The sequence below is a fragment of the Solanum stenotomum genome, chromosome 9 (assembly GCF_019186545.1).
Source record: "Solanum stenotomum isolate F172 chromosome 9, ASM1918654v1, whole genome shotgun sequence".
Lineage (NCBI taxonomy): Eukaryota > Viridiplantae > Streptophyta > Magnoliopsida > Solanales > Solanaceae > Solanum > Solanum stenotomum.
The window spans coordinates 5,748,896-5,769,061 of NC_064290.1; the positions used below are offsets into that span (position 1 = coordinate 5,748,896).

Consider the following 20,166-nt stretch of genomic DNA (forward strand, 5'->3'; position numbering starts at 1 on the left):
CAGCCCAAAGGACCAAGTAGGTGCATCACCTACTAAGACTCTTTTGACCATGCAATTGGACCAATTACACTACCACTTACATGCATTAATTTGGCCCGAGTTGAGTAGAAGGCAAAGGGAAAAATGGATAGCCAAGGCCCAATATTCTTAAGTCCAAAAAAGGCCCAAGTGAAAAGTCTAAGTAGGTGATTAATTATGGCCCAAATTGACAAGAATGGAGGGATAATTAGCAGTAAGGCCTAACAAGTGTTGAAGTCACAAAGGCCCAAATTAAAAGGCCAAGTAGGTGGGTCACCTACTTGACAATATATGGCCCAAAATTGGCCAAGAAAGTCGGCCAATGCACCTCCTTTTTAAAGGGATAAAGATGACATCTTTTGCTTCATTTTTAACTTGCAAAATTTCAAATTTATTAAGTTTCTCTCCTAGTCTTTCTTGTATTAACACAGCAGCCTTAAAACACCTTAGGGTTCTTGAATATTGACCCCTTTTTCAAGTAAAAGTTTGAAGGAGAGTTTCAGTTCTTGAAGTTCAAGTTTAGAGGATAAATTTACAGAAACTAAGGAAAGGCTATTGTCCATTTTTACCTCTTTTGGGGTGTGACAAAAAGTGGTATCAGAGCAATTCGTCCTAGGGAGTCTACAAAGCCATGTCTTGTAGATTCTTACTTATGAATGTGTTGTGCGCCACTCAGGCATTTAGGAAATGTTACTTTCTTCATAATTCAAATTGTACGATAGAGCAAAGTTAAGAAGTCAATTTCCACTTGCACCTGATCATATTATTCATATTATGCTTACTATAGTTAGGTTAACGGTAGCTAAAATGTCAACATTCAACTACATAAAAGGATCTTAAGTTATCAAATTTAGACTAGATTGAACCCATTTTATTCAACCGTCCCACTCCACAAGGTATGTAAAGGTTTTTATGTTATTTGCATTTTAAGTTGCATTTTTACCATTTGTATCACGTTGGTTCAATTGAGAAAGATATAGTATATGCTTAAAAAATGTTTGGTTACCTAGTTACATATATGAGTTGTAGCATTTCTAGGCAGATCTGCGAGGATGTAACCAACTCTTGAGTTCTATATTTCCTTCATATTTATATAATCTATTCCTATAGAGGACACTTGTTCTTAGTCTGTGCTATACATTGAATTGTTGGTATTACACATGTACTCGAAATTGATATTGTTGAACCAGTGTTTTTTAGTTGGAAGAAGGCAGTGGCACAATCTGATAGGTGAATGTATCAGTGCAATAGTATTACTAGTGATACCCCTAATTGACCGATAAGGCCCAAATTCTCACCATATATCATCCCGAATATATTAATAGTTGAATTTTTATATGTTATGTACCAGCCACCCCGAATAAGTACTAATAACATTTGTATTCTTTTCAATGGTTATAAAACTTAAGGATAAGTGTGTCAATTGCTGAAAATAATATATGTATGGTAATTCCTATTATGATCTATGTTTTGGCTATAGATGATTAGTGTGTGACTAAAGGGTAAGATTAAAAACAAAAGAAAAATTGATTGGTTAGACCTAAGTTGTGATTAGTCAGGTTATACATGGAGGGATTAGAGTACATGAAGCTAATAGTTTTGATTAAAAGGTATTTGTTAGATAAGAAGCATGTGAGAATGAAGCTTGAATTACATGAGATGAATATGTACGTAGAGCTTCTAGTTAGAAAGAGATGGGATATGTCAAATCCCCTAAACATAGGAGTAGGAGTGATATGAAGATGCTATAGAGGGGTGAGATAGGTGGTTATGAAAGAGTCAATGCTAAATGTATAAGGCAAGAATAAGGTATCAACTCTTCAACCCTAACGAGTTATAAAGGCACAGCCGGGAACTATTTTGTGAACCTTTGTTAGATAGAGAAATCATTTTAGTATTGATTCAAGTCTTGATATTTGGTCTTGATAACAACAAGAACAAAAGAGGAATAAAAAGGTTACCTAAATAGAAGATACATGGACCTAGTTCATCTACATCATTAGTACAAAAGAGAAGTAGAGCATTATCCACATGTGTAGAGTTCCATCAAATTGAATAGGGCTACTACAAGATTCATTTAATATATGCCTGCAGTAATTCGTCACTCATAGTCTAGTTAAGGCAGAGAAAAAATTGATCATATGCTAGTTGTTCTTATTTTCTATCTTGCATGGGAAAAGAGTCGAAGCACCCTCACTTGTTATAAAAAAAAAAAAAAGAGGAAACCTATTAGTATGGCCAGACCTATCTAGTTAAGCCCAAAGAAGCTAACTCTAAGACGTTATGAATCATGATATAACTTTATAGGTACCTGACATTTACATGTTATTAGAGTTCATGTTTTATGGTGCGTTCAAGCTTCACTATTTATTTTCTATTTCGACCTTCAAAAGGCACCATATATTGAGCATGATATAACACAAGCTAGTAATGAAGGTAAAATTGACCTCGGCCTCCTACTCCAATAGATGAACTATTGAGGATTTTATTTCTCTATCTTAACTGTAGTATTTATAATGACCTAGAAGGAAACAAAGTTTCAATAGCAGAAATTAATTGTATGTGCTTTGAGGTGAGTAAGGAATATGAGCAAAACTATCCCACCTGTGACTTAGCGTTTAAGACAGTGTGTTTGCCCTTAATATGGTAGAGTGGTTCTATAGGATATCTTGTAGTTTCCAAAGATGATTTGTTATATAATTATACATGTTGCATGTTCTATAACTTATCTATTTGTATGTCATTTTTCCTTTGTGGATCACTTTCTCACATGTTATCTAATGTCATAGAATGCTTACATGTAAGTGTTATCCGCTTTAGATGTCACGACCCAAGCCTAGGGCCTAGACGTGACCGGCGAATGGGGAACCCGAAGGAACCCCAAACAAGCCTCATAGCGTATCTTACACATCATTGGTCGCGGAAGCAATTAAAATGACCATAAGCGATAAGCATAATCAAGGGGGAAATCGGGACTAAGGGAGCAAGAAAAAAAAGAAAAGAAATGATACATAAATACCATAGATGAATCAAGCTCAAACATAATACACAACTTGTCCAACACCACCTCTAAACATAGGTACTTTAGCGGGGGCCAAGACAAACAACTGGGCTCACCCTCATAGTCAAAACATAACTAAAAGGAAAAGTCTTATACATAGCAAAAGATCATAAGCAACGTCCCCGGAATGGAGGACTCACCAATAACCTTGATAGAAAATCGTATTAGCCACGCGGAGGACGAGGGTCAAGCGGTGCTCCGGTCCCTACATGGTGACATCATGTAGGCATAGAGTATGCGTTAGTACGTTTGAATGTACTAAGTATATGGGATGCAATGCAATGCAACAAGGGATGGACATCATAGGCAAAATGCATAATCGTACCCGATAGATAGCATATTAATGAGATGATATGTATAATGATGCTTATATAAAAATCATATTTAGTAGGGCATAGTATATGTGTAGTGAGTGACCATCAATATAGTATTTCCAAGGCCTACCACCCCCTTGGAGAGGCGAAAGAGGTACAAACCCCTCAATGTGGTTACCCGGGCCTACCACCCCCCGAGCTAGGGACCAAGGTACAAACCCCTCGATATGGTTATACGGGCCTACTACCCCCCGTACTAGGCAACCAAGGTACAAACCCCTCGATACGGTTATACGGGCCTACTACCCCCCGTACTAGGCAACCAAGGTACCAACCCCTTGATACGGTTACCCGGGCCTACAACCCCCCGAGCTAGGCTTGGTCGACTCACACACTATATAGAGAAAATCATATACATGTATCCATTTCATCATCATTTCAATACTTATATAATCATCCGACTCATAGGACGTACATTGGACCTTCCATTTCATAAGAATTCTATAAATGGCATTTTATCAAACATATGGTGGGCTACTTGTTCATGTAAATAAAATCATGTGTTTCAAGAGTACTAAGTCCAACCAATTTCAAAATCCATATAAAACAGCCCACCAACAACATACATATATATATACATATATAACAACCTTCATAATTTGATCATGGAGGCATGAAAACCATAAACATCATATAATCATTCCATTTCATGATAATATACAAAAATAGACCATAATAGGATGTGTAGTAATAATTCCATAATTCAAGAGTTCATAAATGATCATAAGGACCCATAAACTTGAAGTAAAATAGAGGATAAATGGTTGGACTTGTGGAAAGGAAGGTTTCCACAATCAACCCACATACCTCAACTTTGGAGAATTCTTGATGAAGATTGGAATGGAGAATTGCTTGAGATTGAATCTTGAATCCGGAATTAAAGCTTGGGATCCTTGAATTTGGTTGATGATCTTGGTGGAATTTTTGGAGAGGGTTTAGAGAGAGTTTTTGGATGTTTTGAAGTTAAATGACTAAGTATGGATATGTCCCCTTTTTATAAAAAAACGTCCCAACACTTAGAAAAAAAATTGAGGCGGGTGAACAGTGTTTTCGGCTACTGGAATTTGCATTTTCTGCCGGACAGGTTTTACGAAAATGGTCATAACTCCTTCATCCTAACTCGGAATGAGGTGAAACAAATTGCGTTGGAAAGCTAACTCACAGAGCTTTAATTTTGATAGTTTGAGCTCCTTCCAGTTCCTTGTGTGCTGAGAGATATGCCCCTTTAAAGTTGACCCTCAAAATCGCATTTTTTGCGATTTTCGAATTTTGATACGGTTGTTCTAAAATTCGGGTTAGACTCATTTCCCACTCAATTTGACCCCCTGAATAAGAATATGAAGTCGAATTTCCGAAATGATGCACGGATTTTGAGATATATGGAAATTACAATTTTAGGTGTTTTCGAAGCACATTTTCGGGCATTTTTGGGGTCGTTTCATTAGAGCACCCTTGTTTATTGTTATATGTTTTCGTAGGACCTTTTCCTTACATGTTATTTATTGCACTAGTTACTTTTCACATGTCACTTGTCCATATTGTGTAGGTACTGCATGCTAATTGATCATATGTTATGGGAAAGATTAGTGCGTATGGGTTATATGACTCATATATCACTTGTTTACATGTCATATGCATCATAAACCATTTCTATATATATTACATGCCTCGTAGCCTACTTGCTTAAACATTACAAGCCTTATAGATTTTCTAGTCATGTGTCATGTGCTCACTTGCTCATATATCATGTGTGTACTTATGGACATGTTCGTCCACCTATCCATGCGATATAACGCACTTGCTCAATGTGATTTGTGTTCCGTAATTCATTTTCTTATATGTCTACATGTCTTATAGTCTACTTTCTTACGTATTATATATTTTATAGCTTTAGTACTCATGCATCATGTGCTCATCTAGTCCATTTCCTACATGCCCTATAGTTCATTCGCTCACACGCTACCCTATAGTTCATACGTGTGCGTACACCACATATTTCTATAGCTTAATGCTCGTGCACCATGCGCTCCCTTTTGGGTTAGTCTGCCTATATGTCATACCCAATGTGACTTGTTTATCTGTATAATATGCCTCTCTGTGCTTATTGACTTGAGTTTTGAACAATTTGGGAAAATGTTTTCTTGTAATCACTATGTAATAAAGAGTTTGACCAAAAAAGGTTGGGCATATATTTAAATTTTATCACAACCATACATAAATAACTTAGCATAATGCCTTATCGGAAGGTGCAACATAAAACTTTAGAGTTTATATTAACAGCTATGCGTTCTTATAAGACTCACCTTTCGAAAGCGTCATAAGATAAAAAGAGAACGGAGAGTAGAGCCCCGATAGGTTAGACCTATGATTTTATGTGTCCGTTCCATATAATTTTTTTTGGGAGATACTATAGTTATTCTTGATTGTTAAGGCCCGGAAGCTAAGCTCAAACGATGTAATCTCCATTGAAGTATTGTTGAAGGACTAGAATATAACATAAGATACTTGGGAATAGAAGATAGTAGAAATCCTAAATTACCCTCCTCATTCTAAATATCAACATAAGGATCTGAGATCATGTGATCCCCTTATGTGATCATAAATCCTACTAGCATTTGTTCATTTGATATGTCATTTGCATGTCTTGTGTTTAGGTATATTAAAGTCCTTATTTGTATGAGCCCTACTTGTGTATCTTCAGTGAATTACATGGTAAAGAAGGGGTTTAATTTTTCATATTATTATTTCATGAACCATATCTATTGAGACGTCATGCTAGACTTGTCTATACGTGTTTTATGTTAGTCTATGGATTTTAGATAGTCCTATTTACAATGGAAACTCTCACAAATCTCTATATGAAATTCCAAGATTAACCGAACTATCAGGGGCACCTATCATTCGAGGATGAATGATCATAAGGGGGGAGGATGTAACACCGCATATTCTACTTGTACTAGTTCTATTTATGACACTTATAAATTTCCTTGTGGTATAGTTATGGACTTGGTTTCCTATGCATTAATGACAATATAATAGGTTTAAAGTGAACTGTCCGTAGATTTTGATGCGACCCGATTAAGTTGACGCCGATGGAAGTTTTTAAACTTGAGATCATAAGGTGGTATTTGAGTCTAAAGTTTAAATTGACATAGTGTATATAAGTTTTAAGTTAAGTTAAATGTATTAAGGTCTAGAAATTGAATAAAATATTGAGGTGCATGCTTAACTTAACGAAGCTAGTTGGTGATAAGTAGGTGCATCACCTACTTTGACTTATTGACCAGTCCAAAGGACCAAGTAGGTGCATCACCTACTTTGACTTATTGACCAGCCCAAAGGACCAAGTAGGTGCATCACCTACTAAGACTCTTTTGACCATGCAATTGGGCCAATTACACTACCACTTACATGCATTAATTTGGCCCAAGTTGAGTAGAAGGCAAAGGGGAAAATGGATAGCCAAGACCCAATATTCTTAAGTCCAAAAAAGGCCCAAGTGAAAAGTCTAAGTAGGTGGATCACCTACTTGCATTAATTATGGCCCAAATTGACAAGAATGGAGGGATAATTGGCAGCAAGGCCCAACAAGTGTTGATGTCGCAAAGGCCCAAGTTAAAAGGCCTAGTAGGTGGGTCACCTACTTGACAATATATGTCCTAAAATTGGCCAAGAAAGTCGGCCAATGCACCTCCTTTTTAAAGAGATAAAGATCATATCTTTTGCTTCATTTTTAACTTGCAAAATTTCAAATTTATTAAGTTTCTCTCTTGATTTTTCTTGTATTAACACAACTGCCCTAAAACACATTAGGGTTCTTAAATATTGCCCCCTTTTTCAAGTAAAAGTTTGAAGGAGAGTTTCAGTTCTTGAAGTTCAAGTTTAGAGGATAAATTTTCAGAAACTAAGGTAAGGCTATTGCCCATTTTTGCCTCTCTTTAAATACAGATTTGGGGTGTGACAAGAGGATTCGAATTCGAGCCCTGAATATGAAGAAAATTATGTTGCGAGCGTCACCCCAAATGAATCCTAATGTGCGCGATTCGAATTTAATCAAGACTCTAATACGGACTTTAAACATCAAAATGGAATTTTTTTTTTTTTGACATTTCAAATAGAGAAGAACAAATGTGACACTAATTAGAACACAAGTAGCTAGCTAAAGATGTAGATAAAACTATTGACTATATATGTAATGTGGATGTTGGGGATCTTATCAAATAATTAGATGTGAAGCCTCGTGTTAGTATGGATTCAATAAATTATATTAAGCATGACTTAATTTATTTATTTTATTCTAATTTATATGATATTTTTTTTATTTTAGTCGATTTAAGTATAGACATATTTTATATTTGACTTATATTTAAATAAAGTTATTAATATTTTACGCATATCAAATCTCACTTATTTAACAAAATATCTTTAATGACGTATTACCAAAGCATAACAAAAAAACATCTGTTAAATATTTTTAAAAATAGATATTTACATTCCTAAAAACCTTTGATATGTGATAAATGTATCGTTAAAAAGGTTTAAAAATCTAAAAATACTGTCAACATGAAGCAGACCACGTCGAGAATAGAGAAGTGGTATATATATAAGTCCTAGACTAACGACCCAGTCCAGTAGCAGACGAATTAGGCTTGAATGAATATTTGATTTTATCACTACATATATTGTGCGTCATTTTATCTTATCTCATTGTTTTGACAATTCTCATTGTTTTGACAATTTCGTATTAGCAGCCACAATTTGATTTACTCTTTTTGTCTCAAAACAAATGTTATTTTAATTAAAAATAAATATTATTTTAAAAAATTTATGACACGAATTAATATATTTTTCTGATTATATTTTTATATTTCATCCTCTTAATAATATTTAATTTTCAAAAGAAAATTATCAAATAGAAGAAATTTAGTAGATAACATATAATATATATATATATATATATATTTTAACAAATATATATATTTTAATTAAAATAACATTAATTTTAGTACGAAGGAAATAACAATATTTATGGCGTCATCACTATTTTCATAATTCTTCCGTAGGGAAATATTTTAAGAAGTTAGCTACCTCATCAAGGTTGTGTTTGATAAAAAAAATATGTTTTTGATAAATAAATGACCGAACCGAAGTACTGAACCATTCCTCCTCTCTATAAAAATTTAATGAAGAGATATATTAAGATCCCTTTTTATTTGGTCTTGAATATGTGTGTTTGTACATGTTGTATTTTCAACTTATTTTTTCTATCACGTAATTATTGAAGATGATAAATAATACGAAAAAAAAGGTTGTGGGAATCATAGGATTCCATATAATTTAGATGAGTATTTCATTTAATTTCTTCGTTAAATATTACTAGAGTCGTCAAAACGGGCTTAGTCCATGGGTCAGTCCAACCCAACCTGTTATTGGGTAAAGTTGGGATATGATTTCCAAGCCCATTTAAAATTAGGGCTTATAAGTTCGATTCATATAAGTCTTGGGCCTTTGAGGCTTGATCGGGTCGATTCATGGGCCAAAACTATTTATTTAAGGATAACTTACAAAAATTCCATTAGTGTGTGATCTAATTACTTAGATGCACACTATATATGTTGCAATAAGATTTTGATGTGTCCAGATACATGTCTCGGAATACATGGACTCAAAATTAGGTGTATACACAAATACATGGCCGTCTCGCCCTAGCCCATAAAATTTCTTGACCCGCAAGGCTTGGATCGGATGGGACTGAACGGACTCTTTTTGACAACTCTACATATTACTTAACTTTTATATTAATATAATAGATAAACAAAAACATCTTCTTAAGATAATGAAGCTGTAAAAACACTATACGCTCTCTTTTAAATGGGTTGTCTCAGAGTTTTAATAAGTAAAAAAACAATTAAAAAAAGGTGTTTTTAAATTAATGATACGTAAAATTTATTAAAATATTTTTTAATTTTATAACTTTAAACTAAAGTACAATATATTAAATATCATTTAGTTTTGTGATTTTAACTATTTCACGGGAAAAGTTAAGATTCAAAAGTTATCATAAAAGTAAAAAAACACACAAATTGGAACGGGGAATCGAAGTATTAGTTTCTGGTTAGGTTTTCACTTATTAATAATATACAATACAATATAATTAATATATAGATCTAAAAACATAATTTCAAAAATATAATGAAATTAAATAATAAAATTTTAAAACTAATTGAACCCCTAAGTTTTAAAAATGGATCCGTCTCTGTTGATAGGTAACCTAAAATAAATTAAATAATAAACTACTTGTTATAGCATATCAAAAGGGAATGCTAGTTTTGTAAAGAAATAAATTAAAAGGGAATTTTGGTTTGTGGTGACGTCACGTAGGCGGGCCTAGGGTTCTCTTTTATATATATATATATATGATATATGATATATTATTTCCGTCCACTTTTAATTGTCATGGTTTCCTTTTTAGAGTCAAACGATAAGAACTTTGACTAACATTTTACGATGTGTTTTTCATCATATTGATATGCAAAAAATTGCAATTCATAGTACTTTTCGTATGGTTTTTGAATATCTAAATTTTTTGTTTAAAATGTCTAATTAATGTAATCTATTTAACTTTGAAAGTTAGTCAAATTAACTTTTAAAAAGCGCAACATAACAATTAAAAATGGGCAGAGTGAGTAATCACTACAAAAAAAACCCCAAATTGCCAACAAATTTTACTAACAACTTAAGTTGGTTAGTATTCTACTAACAAATTACCAACATATTTCTAACTGAATTATATTTTAAAACTTAACAACGAAATTCTAACAGATTACCAACCAAAATCTTACTAACTAAGTATTTTAGTTGGTAAATACGGCGGGAAAAAACGGCGCCAAATTTAGCAACATTCTATCAATGGATTACCAACTGAAATATTACTAACGCACACCTTTTGTTGGTAATATTACCAACGAAGTATATATCAGTTGGTAAATATGACAAAAAAATTGTTTATATAGTTTATTAATATATTACCAATGAATTTCTAACCAAACATTTACCAATGGCAAGATTGTGTTGCTAAATTTACCAACAAATATAAATGTATTGGTAAATTAGTAACGAAATGTAATTTGTTGGTAAACTTGCCAACCTATATCCAATTAGTTGGAAATTTTGCCGACGAATAAAGATTGTAGTTAGTAAATTACTAACATCATTATAATAGTTGGTTAGCTCTGGAAGGTCATTTTTCGTCTAATAGAATGGTTGGTTTGGATTTTGAGGTTTTCATATTCAGTTTGTACCGTTAGACGTTTTAACTTTTAACTTTTGGCAAAAATTTGACTTTGCTTAAAATTTGACTTTGCTTAACACTGTCAACTTGTACACTACATACATTTAGAAACACATCATGATATAATGATGTGTCATATTGAGATTAATTTAACTTGTTATCATAGATTTTGCATTGTTTCATTCAAATATGATTTATAAAATGGATATTAATATTTTTGGATTTATATTCGTGCTCTTAGATTTTTAAATGCAATAAATTAATAAATATTTTACTATTGAATAAACATTCAGTTAATAATATTTTGAACATATTGTCAATCAATTAGTAACGTAACATTGAACTTGAATGATATATTTCCAAAAAACTAACAATCAATTAGTAAATTTATTAGAAAAACAAATAATCATACTAATGTATTTAAAATTTATTACCAACAAGGGTTGTGGTGGAGTGGTAAGTACTCATTCATCCTTAACCAAGAGGTCTCGGGTTCGATTCCCCTTGGGTATAGAGTCGCCTTTGTTAGGGAGCGTTTTATCCCCCAATGTGGGACTTTCCGGCGTGAATCCGGATTTAGTCGGGCTCCAATGTGGGTACCGGTAAGGGTGTGCAAAAACCGATTTAACCAATAAATCGAACCGAAAAAAACACTATTGGTTTATTGATATTTGGTTATTGGGCTAACGGTTTTGCAAATTTTTTTATTGGATTATTGGTTCAGTTTCCGGTTTTATAATTTTTGTTAATGGTTAAACCGATAACCCAATAAGACTATACTAAATTTACTAGTCTTATTGTTAATGGTTAAACAATTGTTACTTTCACACTTTTTCCTTTGAATGTGTCTAGTGTTTAAACTTGCAAGAAAAATGATTGTTACTTCTATGATTATTATTTTCATGTCAAATGCTGGAAAAATCATATGGTTTATTTGAAAATTTTCTTATCGTGTATATAATATATATGAGTATTTTCTTATTGGTTAAACCGAAAATCGAACTGTTAAGTACCATAAACCGATTAACCAAAAACCGATAAGAAATATGTTATTGGTTTGGTTATCGGTTTGAAGTATTTACAAACCGAAAACCGATAAACCGAACCAATAACACCTAAAACCGAACCGAACCGACTGATGCGCACCCCTAGGTACCGGACACCGGATGGAAAACCAAGGGACTTTCCCGGCGGGAATTCGGATTTAGTTAGGCTCCAATGTGGGTACCGGACACCGGATGGGAAACCAAAAAAAAAGAAAAAAAGTATTTAAAATTTATTGGTAAATTACCAACATAAATTTTCTGTTACTAAAATTGAAAATCAATTACCAATGTATCTTGAAAAGTTTACTATCAACATTTGTTTATTATAAAACGGAATCGAATAATAAAGAAAAAAATTGCATTACCAACGGAATCGAATAATAAAGAAAAAAATTCACTAACTCTTTTTCAATTCGTTAGTAAAGGTACTAACGATATACTAACCAAAAATTAGTTGGTGAATTTACCAACAGAAATTTCAGGGCCATGTTTCAAAATTTTGTAACAACATCTTTGGATGTTTACCAACTGATTTTTGATTGGTAAGTTTACCAACAAATTAAAATCGATTGGTAATATTTATCGACGGGCCTTTTAGCAACGGATTAATATAAGTTGGGATTTGGTTGGTAACTCAATTTGCCAATCAATTTGATCAATTTACCAACGAATTTTTTTGTTGGTAATTGGGGTTCCTTTTGTAGTGAATATAGTTTATATTCATTCGAAAAAAACAATGCTAATAAGTAATAATTAATGTTTTTCTATAGTACTATACCTACTCACGGGAAAGATCAAAGGTAAGATTTTTTCATTAGTGATGCATCATCTTGTAGTAATTTATCACTTTTTTTGCATGGAGGGTCCCATTTCGCGAAAAACACTCACTACAAAAATTTTACGCTTATATTCGAAATTTTTGATTAAGAAAGGAGTAACATTATTCATTGTACCACATTGATTGATAATTATTAGGACAATTATTGTGACTAAGATTTAAATAATTATTTGTTACTAATCGATATACATTAATCATTATACACATATTATATGTTTGTAGATTATTTATTAATAAATTTAAATAATTGGATGAGCGACCATATATTTGGATTACTTCTTCTTGTAAGTCACAGTTAGAATTATGCACTAGTTGCTAGGCTATTGTGTGTTGAAACACGTTTCAGATTATATTTATATCAAAGTGTTTAAATTATATAGTATCGTTTATTTATCGTAGTAGGTAATTTATTTTATTTAAAAATTATAAATTCCACACTCAAAGAAAGTTTTACTCTAGATTTAAATTAACAAGTAGACACATTTGGGCCAGGTCACTTTTGGGACTGGTCTTGTACAAATCTTTGTTCTTTTGAAATAAATAATGACCTATGGCCTGACTTTAATTTTTTTTTTTTTTAAAAAAAGTAGACACATGAATAAGTAAAGAAAAATTCAATATATATTTTTATAAAAATGCATAAAAAAATCATCTTAAATACGATTTCCTATTGATTGGAACAAGTAAATATCTAAAAAAAAAAAAACTGTGGCATATGGGCTTTTAATTTAATAGGTAACATGCATGTCATGAATTAAATAAAGGAGAAGCACATACGAAGTTAAATCGATTTTAGTAGGGAGCTTTTTATTTCTAAAATATTTTTTTTTCATCGGAATTTGAATTAGTCGAATTCGTGGGGATTACTATTAGAAATAAAGTTTTTTTAAAAAAAATTGGGATTCAATGAAATTTTTGTGTTAAATGACATGATTTCCACTGAACCAACTTACTAGAAAAGCATTTATGGTGAGAAATAGATTCTTATAGAAATAATGAGAAACTTTTTATTTTTTACATATGAAAATATTACTATTTTTTATTGAGCGATTCAATCAAAATATTTGTAGGGATAACCACTTTACATTTTTCAGTGGGAATTTTCAGTAGAAAATAGTAATTTTTTAGTAGTGGCCATCACAAGGACTAAATAAGAGTCAATTAAGCATAGAAAAGTTTTTTTCGCTGGATGTAATTTATTTTTCTGGGCGAATTTATACCACTAGATAGAGCGTCTTTTTATTAATAATAAAATAAAATCCTCAATATGAATAAATACAAGGAAGAGGGTCGAGGCCTTACTTTACCAATCCTAACGAGATAATTTTTTTTTCTCTTAATGATATAATGAAATGAATATTGAATCTAATTTTTACGTGAAGTTTCATGTGTTTAGAGTGCATTTGTTTTCCGTTTTCCTCTTTACTCATCAATTATTTACTAAAATCTAAGTTGAAAATGACATTTATTTGTTTTCTGTTTTCCTCTCTACACTTTACTCATCAATTATTTACAAAAATCTTAGTTGAAAATTAAATTGATTTGTTTTCTATTTTCCTCTTTTTATTCATTTCATTTTATTTTTTCCCGATAATGACACCAGAAAGATTTTTCAAAAATTGCAAAAGTTTTGATGGTTTTGGTCCATAAAACGTGATGAAACATTTTAATCTAAATAAAGAAATTACGTATAACTTTTTTGGATAAAGTTGAAATTGTTGTCCAATTGTAAAAAAACAAACAAACAATTAACTGGGTGTATACGCAGTGTGCTTAAATGTTAATCATGATTTAAAGTGTGTGGTAACCAATAATATGCATTTTGCCCCATAATTGCGTTATAAATAGTTGTTTAATCAATTCAATAAACAAAAACAATGGATCGAAGAAAGTGAATGAAGAGGACATTTATGTAAAATATTTTTTTAGTTAGTATCAAGAAAATGATTTTTTTTTTATTTGACAAAATTTTAATTCCACCATTAATATTTTACTCATATTAGATCTCACTTATTTAGCAAAAATGTCAACGATATGTGATTTTTGCAACATATTGTGTTAATCATGATTGTACCTACCGTACTATTTCCTTAGTCCATTTTTACTTATATTGTTTATTATGTCATCTTGTTGATATAATCAATTCAATGTTTTAATAAATATATTAGAAAATAACTAAAGTTAATAATAAGAATAAATTAAAAATAAAGTGATAAATTATCTCTTTATTTTCTAAACTAAAAAATAAATATGAACATCTATTTTAATATAGTAAATAAATAAAAATAGAGAAAATAATAGTTAGTCTTGATGCACTTTTCTACATAGTATATTCAAAATCATAAATTTAAAAAATAATTTGATATACTATTCATATCATTATTTAGGTTCATAAATTGAATTAATTTTATATATATATATATATATATATATATATATATATATATATAAATCACAAATGTAATTTCAATGAAATATATCTAAATATCATTAAAGGATGTAATGCAGTGGATGAAGTTACTCCTCTCTTAATTACTGATTTCGAATTTGAGCCTTAAATATGAAAAAATTCTTCTTAAGAAATATTTTTCACGAAAAGAACTCGATGCAATGCTAAGTTAAAATAATCAGACTTTAATATAAATATCGAATATCACACCAATGTGGCTGAAATATTGACACTCAACACTAATGATTACCTCTTTTTGTTTCATCCCACCTTCCAAATTACCACAAAGGAATATGATTGAGTATATTCTTTGAGGATTCCCAAATTATTTACATGATTTTTGGGTCTTGCAATTACTACTAGGAACTCCATCACTTCAGAAAAATAATATTTGGTAAATTAATTACATTTTTTTTGATTTTATATTTCTCAAAAAGAAAATTTATCTTTTATGTGTTGGAGATTTGAAAAGATCATTTTCATCTATTTAATTTATATAATCGGTCAAATGATTTTAATATCCTCCTCCCTTCCATAAATGCCAAATACTCAGGATCTAGATATAATATAGTTGATAGTTAAAAAAATTAATTAGAAATTGACTTTTCTCCTTTTTATTTTTTTTCTTCTTGATCTTTCACGATGATGTCTATGGCGATCTTTTATATATCTCTACCAATCACAATAAATAGAGACATAAAAACTCATGTTTTATTATAACCGTCCATTTCAAACTTGCATTATTACATAGATATATAGTTTTACGACAACCGACTCTTCCAAACTTGCATTATTACATAGAGATCAGTTTTGTACATGTTGGAAGTTGTAGCTATAACTTATACTATTATTTTTTAGAATAATTAATTATTTACCTATAGAAAATAAATTAAGATTTGATTTATTTGATTACAGTATTTAGGTTCCTAATTAAAAAAACGTGATAAATATATTTTGTGTCAAATCCACTCATAAGGAGTATTAATTACCCCTTAGCTCATTAGTTTGTTCTGCTTCTGAATTCTAACTTTTATTAATAAAATACGCCATTATGCGTTAATATAGGATAAATATATGCCATTATTCGTATAGGAAAAAAGAGTTTCTTCATACTAGATGACGATTAGGGTTAGTGCAATGTTTTGCATCTCCAAAGAATATCTAGGTTGTGGATAAAATGGATTCATCCGCTCGACTATGATCGGTTTGGATCGGTTATTGATCAAAATTAAAATCAAATCAACTTAATCGGTTTTAAAATTATCAAAACCAAACCAAATCAAATATAACATATATTTATCGGTTTGATTGTTATCGATTTCGGTTCGGTTATTAACCACAGACAAAAATAAAAGAAACAATTTATTCAAAACGTGAAAAAGTGACAACAATCCATTCAAAACGAAAATAGTTAGAATGACTGACATAACTTTCAGTAAATTGAATTTACTATGAATAAAGCTTCAAAATTCATTATTTTGGCCTAGAAGGAAGAGAGTGACATTTTTCAATCCCACAAAGAATTGTCATAGATACTCATATACTTGAAACCAATAAGATAAATATTCCCACTTTGGCCATTTTTGTTTTCATAATTAAATTATAAATAAATTTTGATGAAAACATATATGAGATCTTTAAAATTGTTTATAAAAATAATATATTATGTATGTATAATAATAAAATATATGTATATAATTTGTCGGTTCCGTTCCGTTCGGTTAAGTTATTTCTTTGATTTTTTCAAACAAAATCATAACCAACCCAAATACTATCAATTTTTTAAAATCTACAACCTAACCAAACCAAACCTAAATAAAATCGATTTGATTCAATTTTTCAGTTAGGATCGATTTTTATCCAAACCGTGAACATCCCTACTCTCGACCATCGATAACGTGAGTCTTAGTTGCTCCAGCTTTTTATATTGAGAAATTCATAAATCTCTTGAACTAATATTTCCGATTAATTAAAATACTTCAAGATATATATATAGATTAATCTTTATTTCAAATATAAAGATAACTATATTATATTATTACTGACAACTGTAAAATGTTTTGACTTCTTTGTCCGAAGTTTACAAAACAAATCACAAATGCCTATACATAAATTAACACACACAATCCAAATGTTTATTTTAACTCTCTCTTTACTCTTCTTCTTCTTCTTCAATTAATATTATTTTGTTAACACACTTTTTTTCAGCAAAGCCTTGGCTGACTCCTTAATCAACTTCCAAGCTGAAATTATATGTCTGTCCTCCGTGAACGTAGCACCTACTGCAAACCTTAACATATATATTCCACCCACTATAGTGTGTGTCATGTAAATTCGACCCGTCGAGTTAACACTATCAAGCAATTTCTTGTTTAAAAACTCAGTGTACCCCGGTTCATGTTCCTTGTTGGGGTTGAACTGGAAGCACACGAGTGAAAAATGTCGTGGCACGACAACATCAAACATCGGATTGGACCTAACGAACCTTTCAAACATTTTAGCCATACGTGTTGGGTTATGAAGGGTGATTAGGGCGTCATGCAGAAGCTTGCAATTTGCAAATCATATGGTTGATAAATCAGATAACAAAAACTTATACTAAAAATCAAAATATTATTATATCAAAACTAATATAAAGAAAAACATTGAAACTTTAGAGAGAATAAATCTCCCCATAAACAAGACTCTTAAACGACTACATTGTGGATGTTATTGTTTTTGTGTTAGAAGAAACAAACCTATATTTATAGAGTCCTAAAACTTTTTCTACTAGAAAAGGAGTCCTAAAAGGAGAGAATAAACCAAATATAAAATAATATTATATTTTCCTTTCAAGAAAAGTAAAAACATTTATAGTAATGTTTTGTTTTTTCTTTAAGGAAAAATAAATCTTAAATTATGGTAAGAAAATCAGGGCAAAACCCTAACAAATCTCCCCTTTTGGCTGGATTTTCTTGACAAAGCTTGATCTGTCTTCTTCATTGCATGATAATCTTGTTCTTCACAAAATCTCCATCACTGTTGCTTGCCATGGTTAAAAATAAAGTTTAAAATATATGGTTTAAAAATGGGTTAAAAATATTTTATTTTTATTCTTAAAAATTACAGCAACAGGAATATTGAAAATATGTTGAAACTTCTTCTCCACATGTAGCTAGACAAAAATCTTCATTATCATCAAATTTGTTGCAAATTAATTTGAAACCACTTGAACCTTTCTTCAACCTCATTGAACCATAGGACCATCGGATCTTTGAACCATGTGCTCTAATACCACTTGTTGGGTTATGAAAGGTGATTAGGGCGTCATGCGGAAGCTTGCAATTTGCAAATCATATGGTTGACAAATCAGATAACAAAAACTTATACTAAAAATTAAAATATTATTATATCAAAACTAATATAAAGAAAAACATTGAAACTTTAGAGAGAATAAATCTCCCCATAAACAAGACTCTTAAACGACTACATTGTGGATGTTATTGTTTTTGTGTTAGAAGAAACAAGCCTATATTTATAGAGTCCTAAAACCTTTCCTACTAGAAAAGGAGTCCTAAAAGGAGAGAATAAACCAAATATAAAATAATATTATATTTTCCTTTCAAGAAAAGTAAAAACATTTATGGTAATGTTTTGCTTTTTCTTTAAACAAAAATAAATCTTAAATTATGGTAAGAAAATCAGGGCAAAACCCTAACAATATGAACATCGGACCTAATGTGGCTCTGAAGATTGGCTACGCCATAACTACGCATGACGAACCATAATCGGAGAGACTTGAACTTTCGTCCCGTACCGATTTGCCAGTCTTTGTAATCAACAATTGAGTCATATTCGGATCGTTTATTACGTAAGTACTCGGGATTCGTGCTCAATGCCTTGACTAACACATTTGGTTCTCTCACCCACATGCAACAACAATCTAAGTAACTTAATAGCCATTTATGTGGGCTTAGGCTTAACGAGTTCGCTCGTTCGATTCCATCGAGATATTGTCTAAACTCTGGACATATACACGCGCTACCTCCATAAGCAGCATCCACGTGGAACCAAATGTTGAATTCCTCAGCCAGCTGACCCAGCTGGCTGAGAGGATCAACTGCTGTCGTGGAAGTGGTCCCAACAGTAGCACAGAGGAAAAGTGGAACCAGTCCAGCAGCAACATCAGCTTCAATAATTCCACGTAGGACTACAGGAGATAAAGCAAAATCGCTTTCAATAAAAGTTGGTACCGCACGAATATTGCATGGGAAAATACCAGCTACTTTGCAGGCTTTGGTATACGTAGAGTGCGTTTGATCAGAACTGTAGACTACAAGTTTTCCGATGTTATCAACGCCTATATTATCGAGCTTACGATCACGTGCAGCGATTAACGTGCATAGGATCGCTTCACTGGTTGTACTTTGAAGTACACCACCACCCGTGCCAGAAAACATGAAGGTTTTTGGTAATTTCAACATATTAGCGAGCCAGTCCATGACTATCATTTCCAACTCCGTCATGGCTGGCGAAGCCAACCAGTTAAATCCAACGGAGTTGAAACAATTGCAAAGCATTTCACCGAGGAACGCAACAGAGCTAACGGTAGCAGGAAAAAATGCGAAGAAATTCGGGCTCAACCAATGGGTCATACCCGGGACAATGTGGTTGTGGACATCTTTCATAATGGCTTCAAATGATTCCGGGCGATTAGGGGCATTTTGGGGTAATTGAGTACGGAGATAACCCGGTTCGACTTGACTTAGAACCGGGTAGGTCTCAATATTCTTGTGGTAATCAGCAATGAAGTCTACCATTTGATGGGCTTGGGTACGGAATTGTTCAGGGTCAAGTGGATTGAATTTTGGGAGGATTTGAGGGTTGTTATTTGAATTATGGGTTCCCATAATAGATGTTTGGAATTAAGTTAGGGAATTAGAGAGGGAGATTTTATAGCAAAAGGGGAAAGACAAAGTTGAAGGAAAAGTATTGGTAGTTAGTAAGAGAGTAATGCTCGTTTGGTGTGACAGATAAGTAAATAGTGATGGAATAAAAATTTTGTATCTTGTTTAGTTGTCATATTTGGAATAACTTATTCCACCATTTA

General features: G+C 31.7%; 1 protein-coding gene across 1 annotated transcript; it reads right to left on the reverse strand.

Moving 5' to 3' along the window:
* Positions 1–17,258: 17,258 nt before the first annotated feature.
* On the reverse strand, positions 17,259–19,966 carry LOC125876172 (tryptophan decarboxylase TDC2-like). Its single transcript, XM_049557291.1, has 2 exons — positions 18,781–19,966; positions 17,259–17,584 (listed from the first exon to the last, which is right to left on the reverse strand). The coding sequence occupies exons 1-2, from the start codon at positions 19,964–19,966 to the stop codon at positions 17,259–17,261; spliced, it is 1,512 nt and encodes a 503-aa protein (XP_049413248.1).
* Between the last annotated feature and the right edge of the window lie 200 nt (positions 19,967–20,166).

Coding starts and splice junctions, on each gene's coding strand:
- LOC125876172 (XM_049557291.1), bottom strand. CDS start 19,966: ATGGGAACCCATAATTCAAATAACAACCCTCAAATCCTCCCAAAATTC. Junction 17,585..18,780: donor CCACATTAGGTCCGATGTTC/ATATTGTTAGGG, acceptor ATAACCCAACAC/GTATGGCTAAAATGTTTGAA.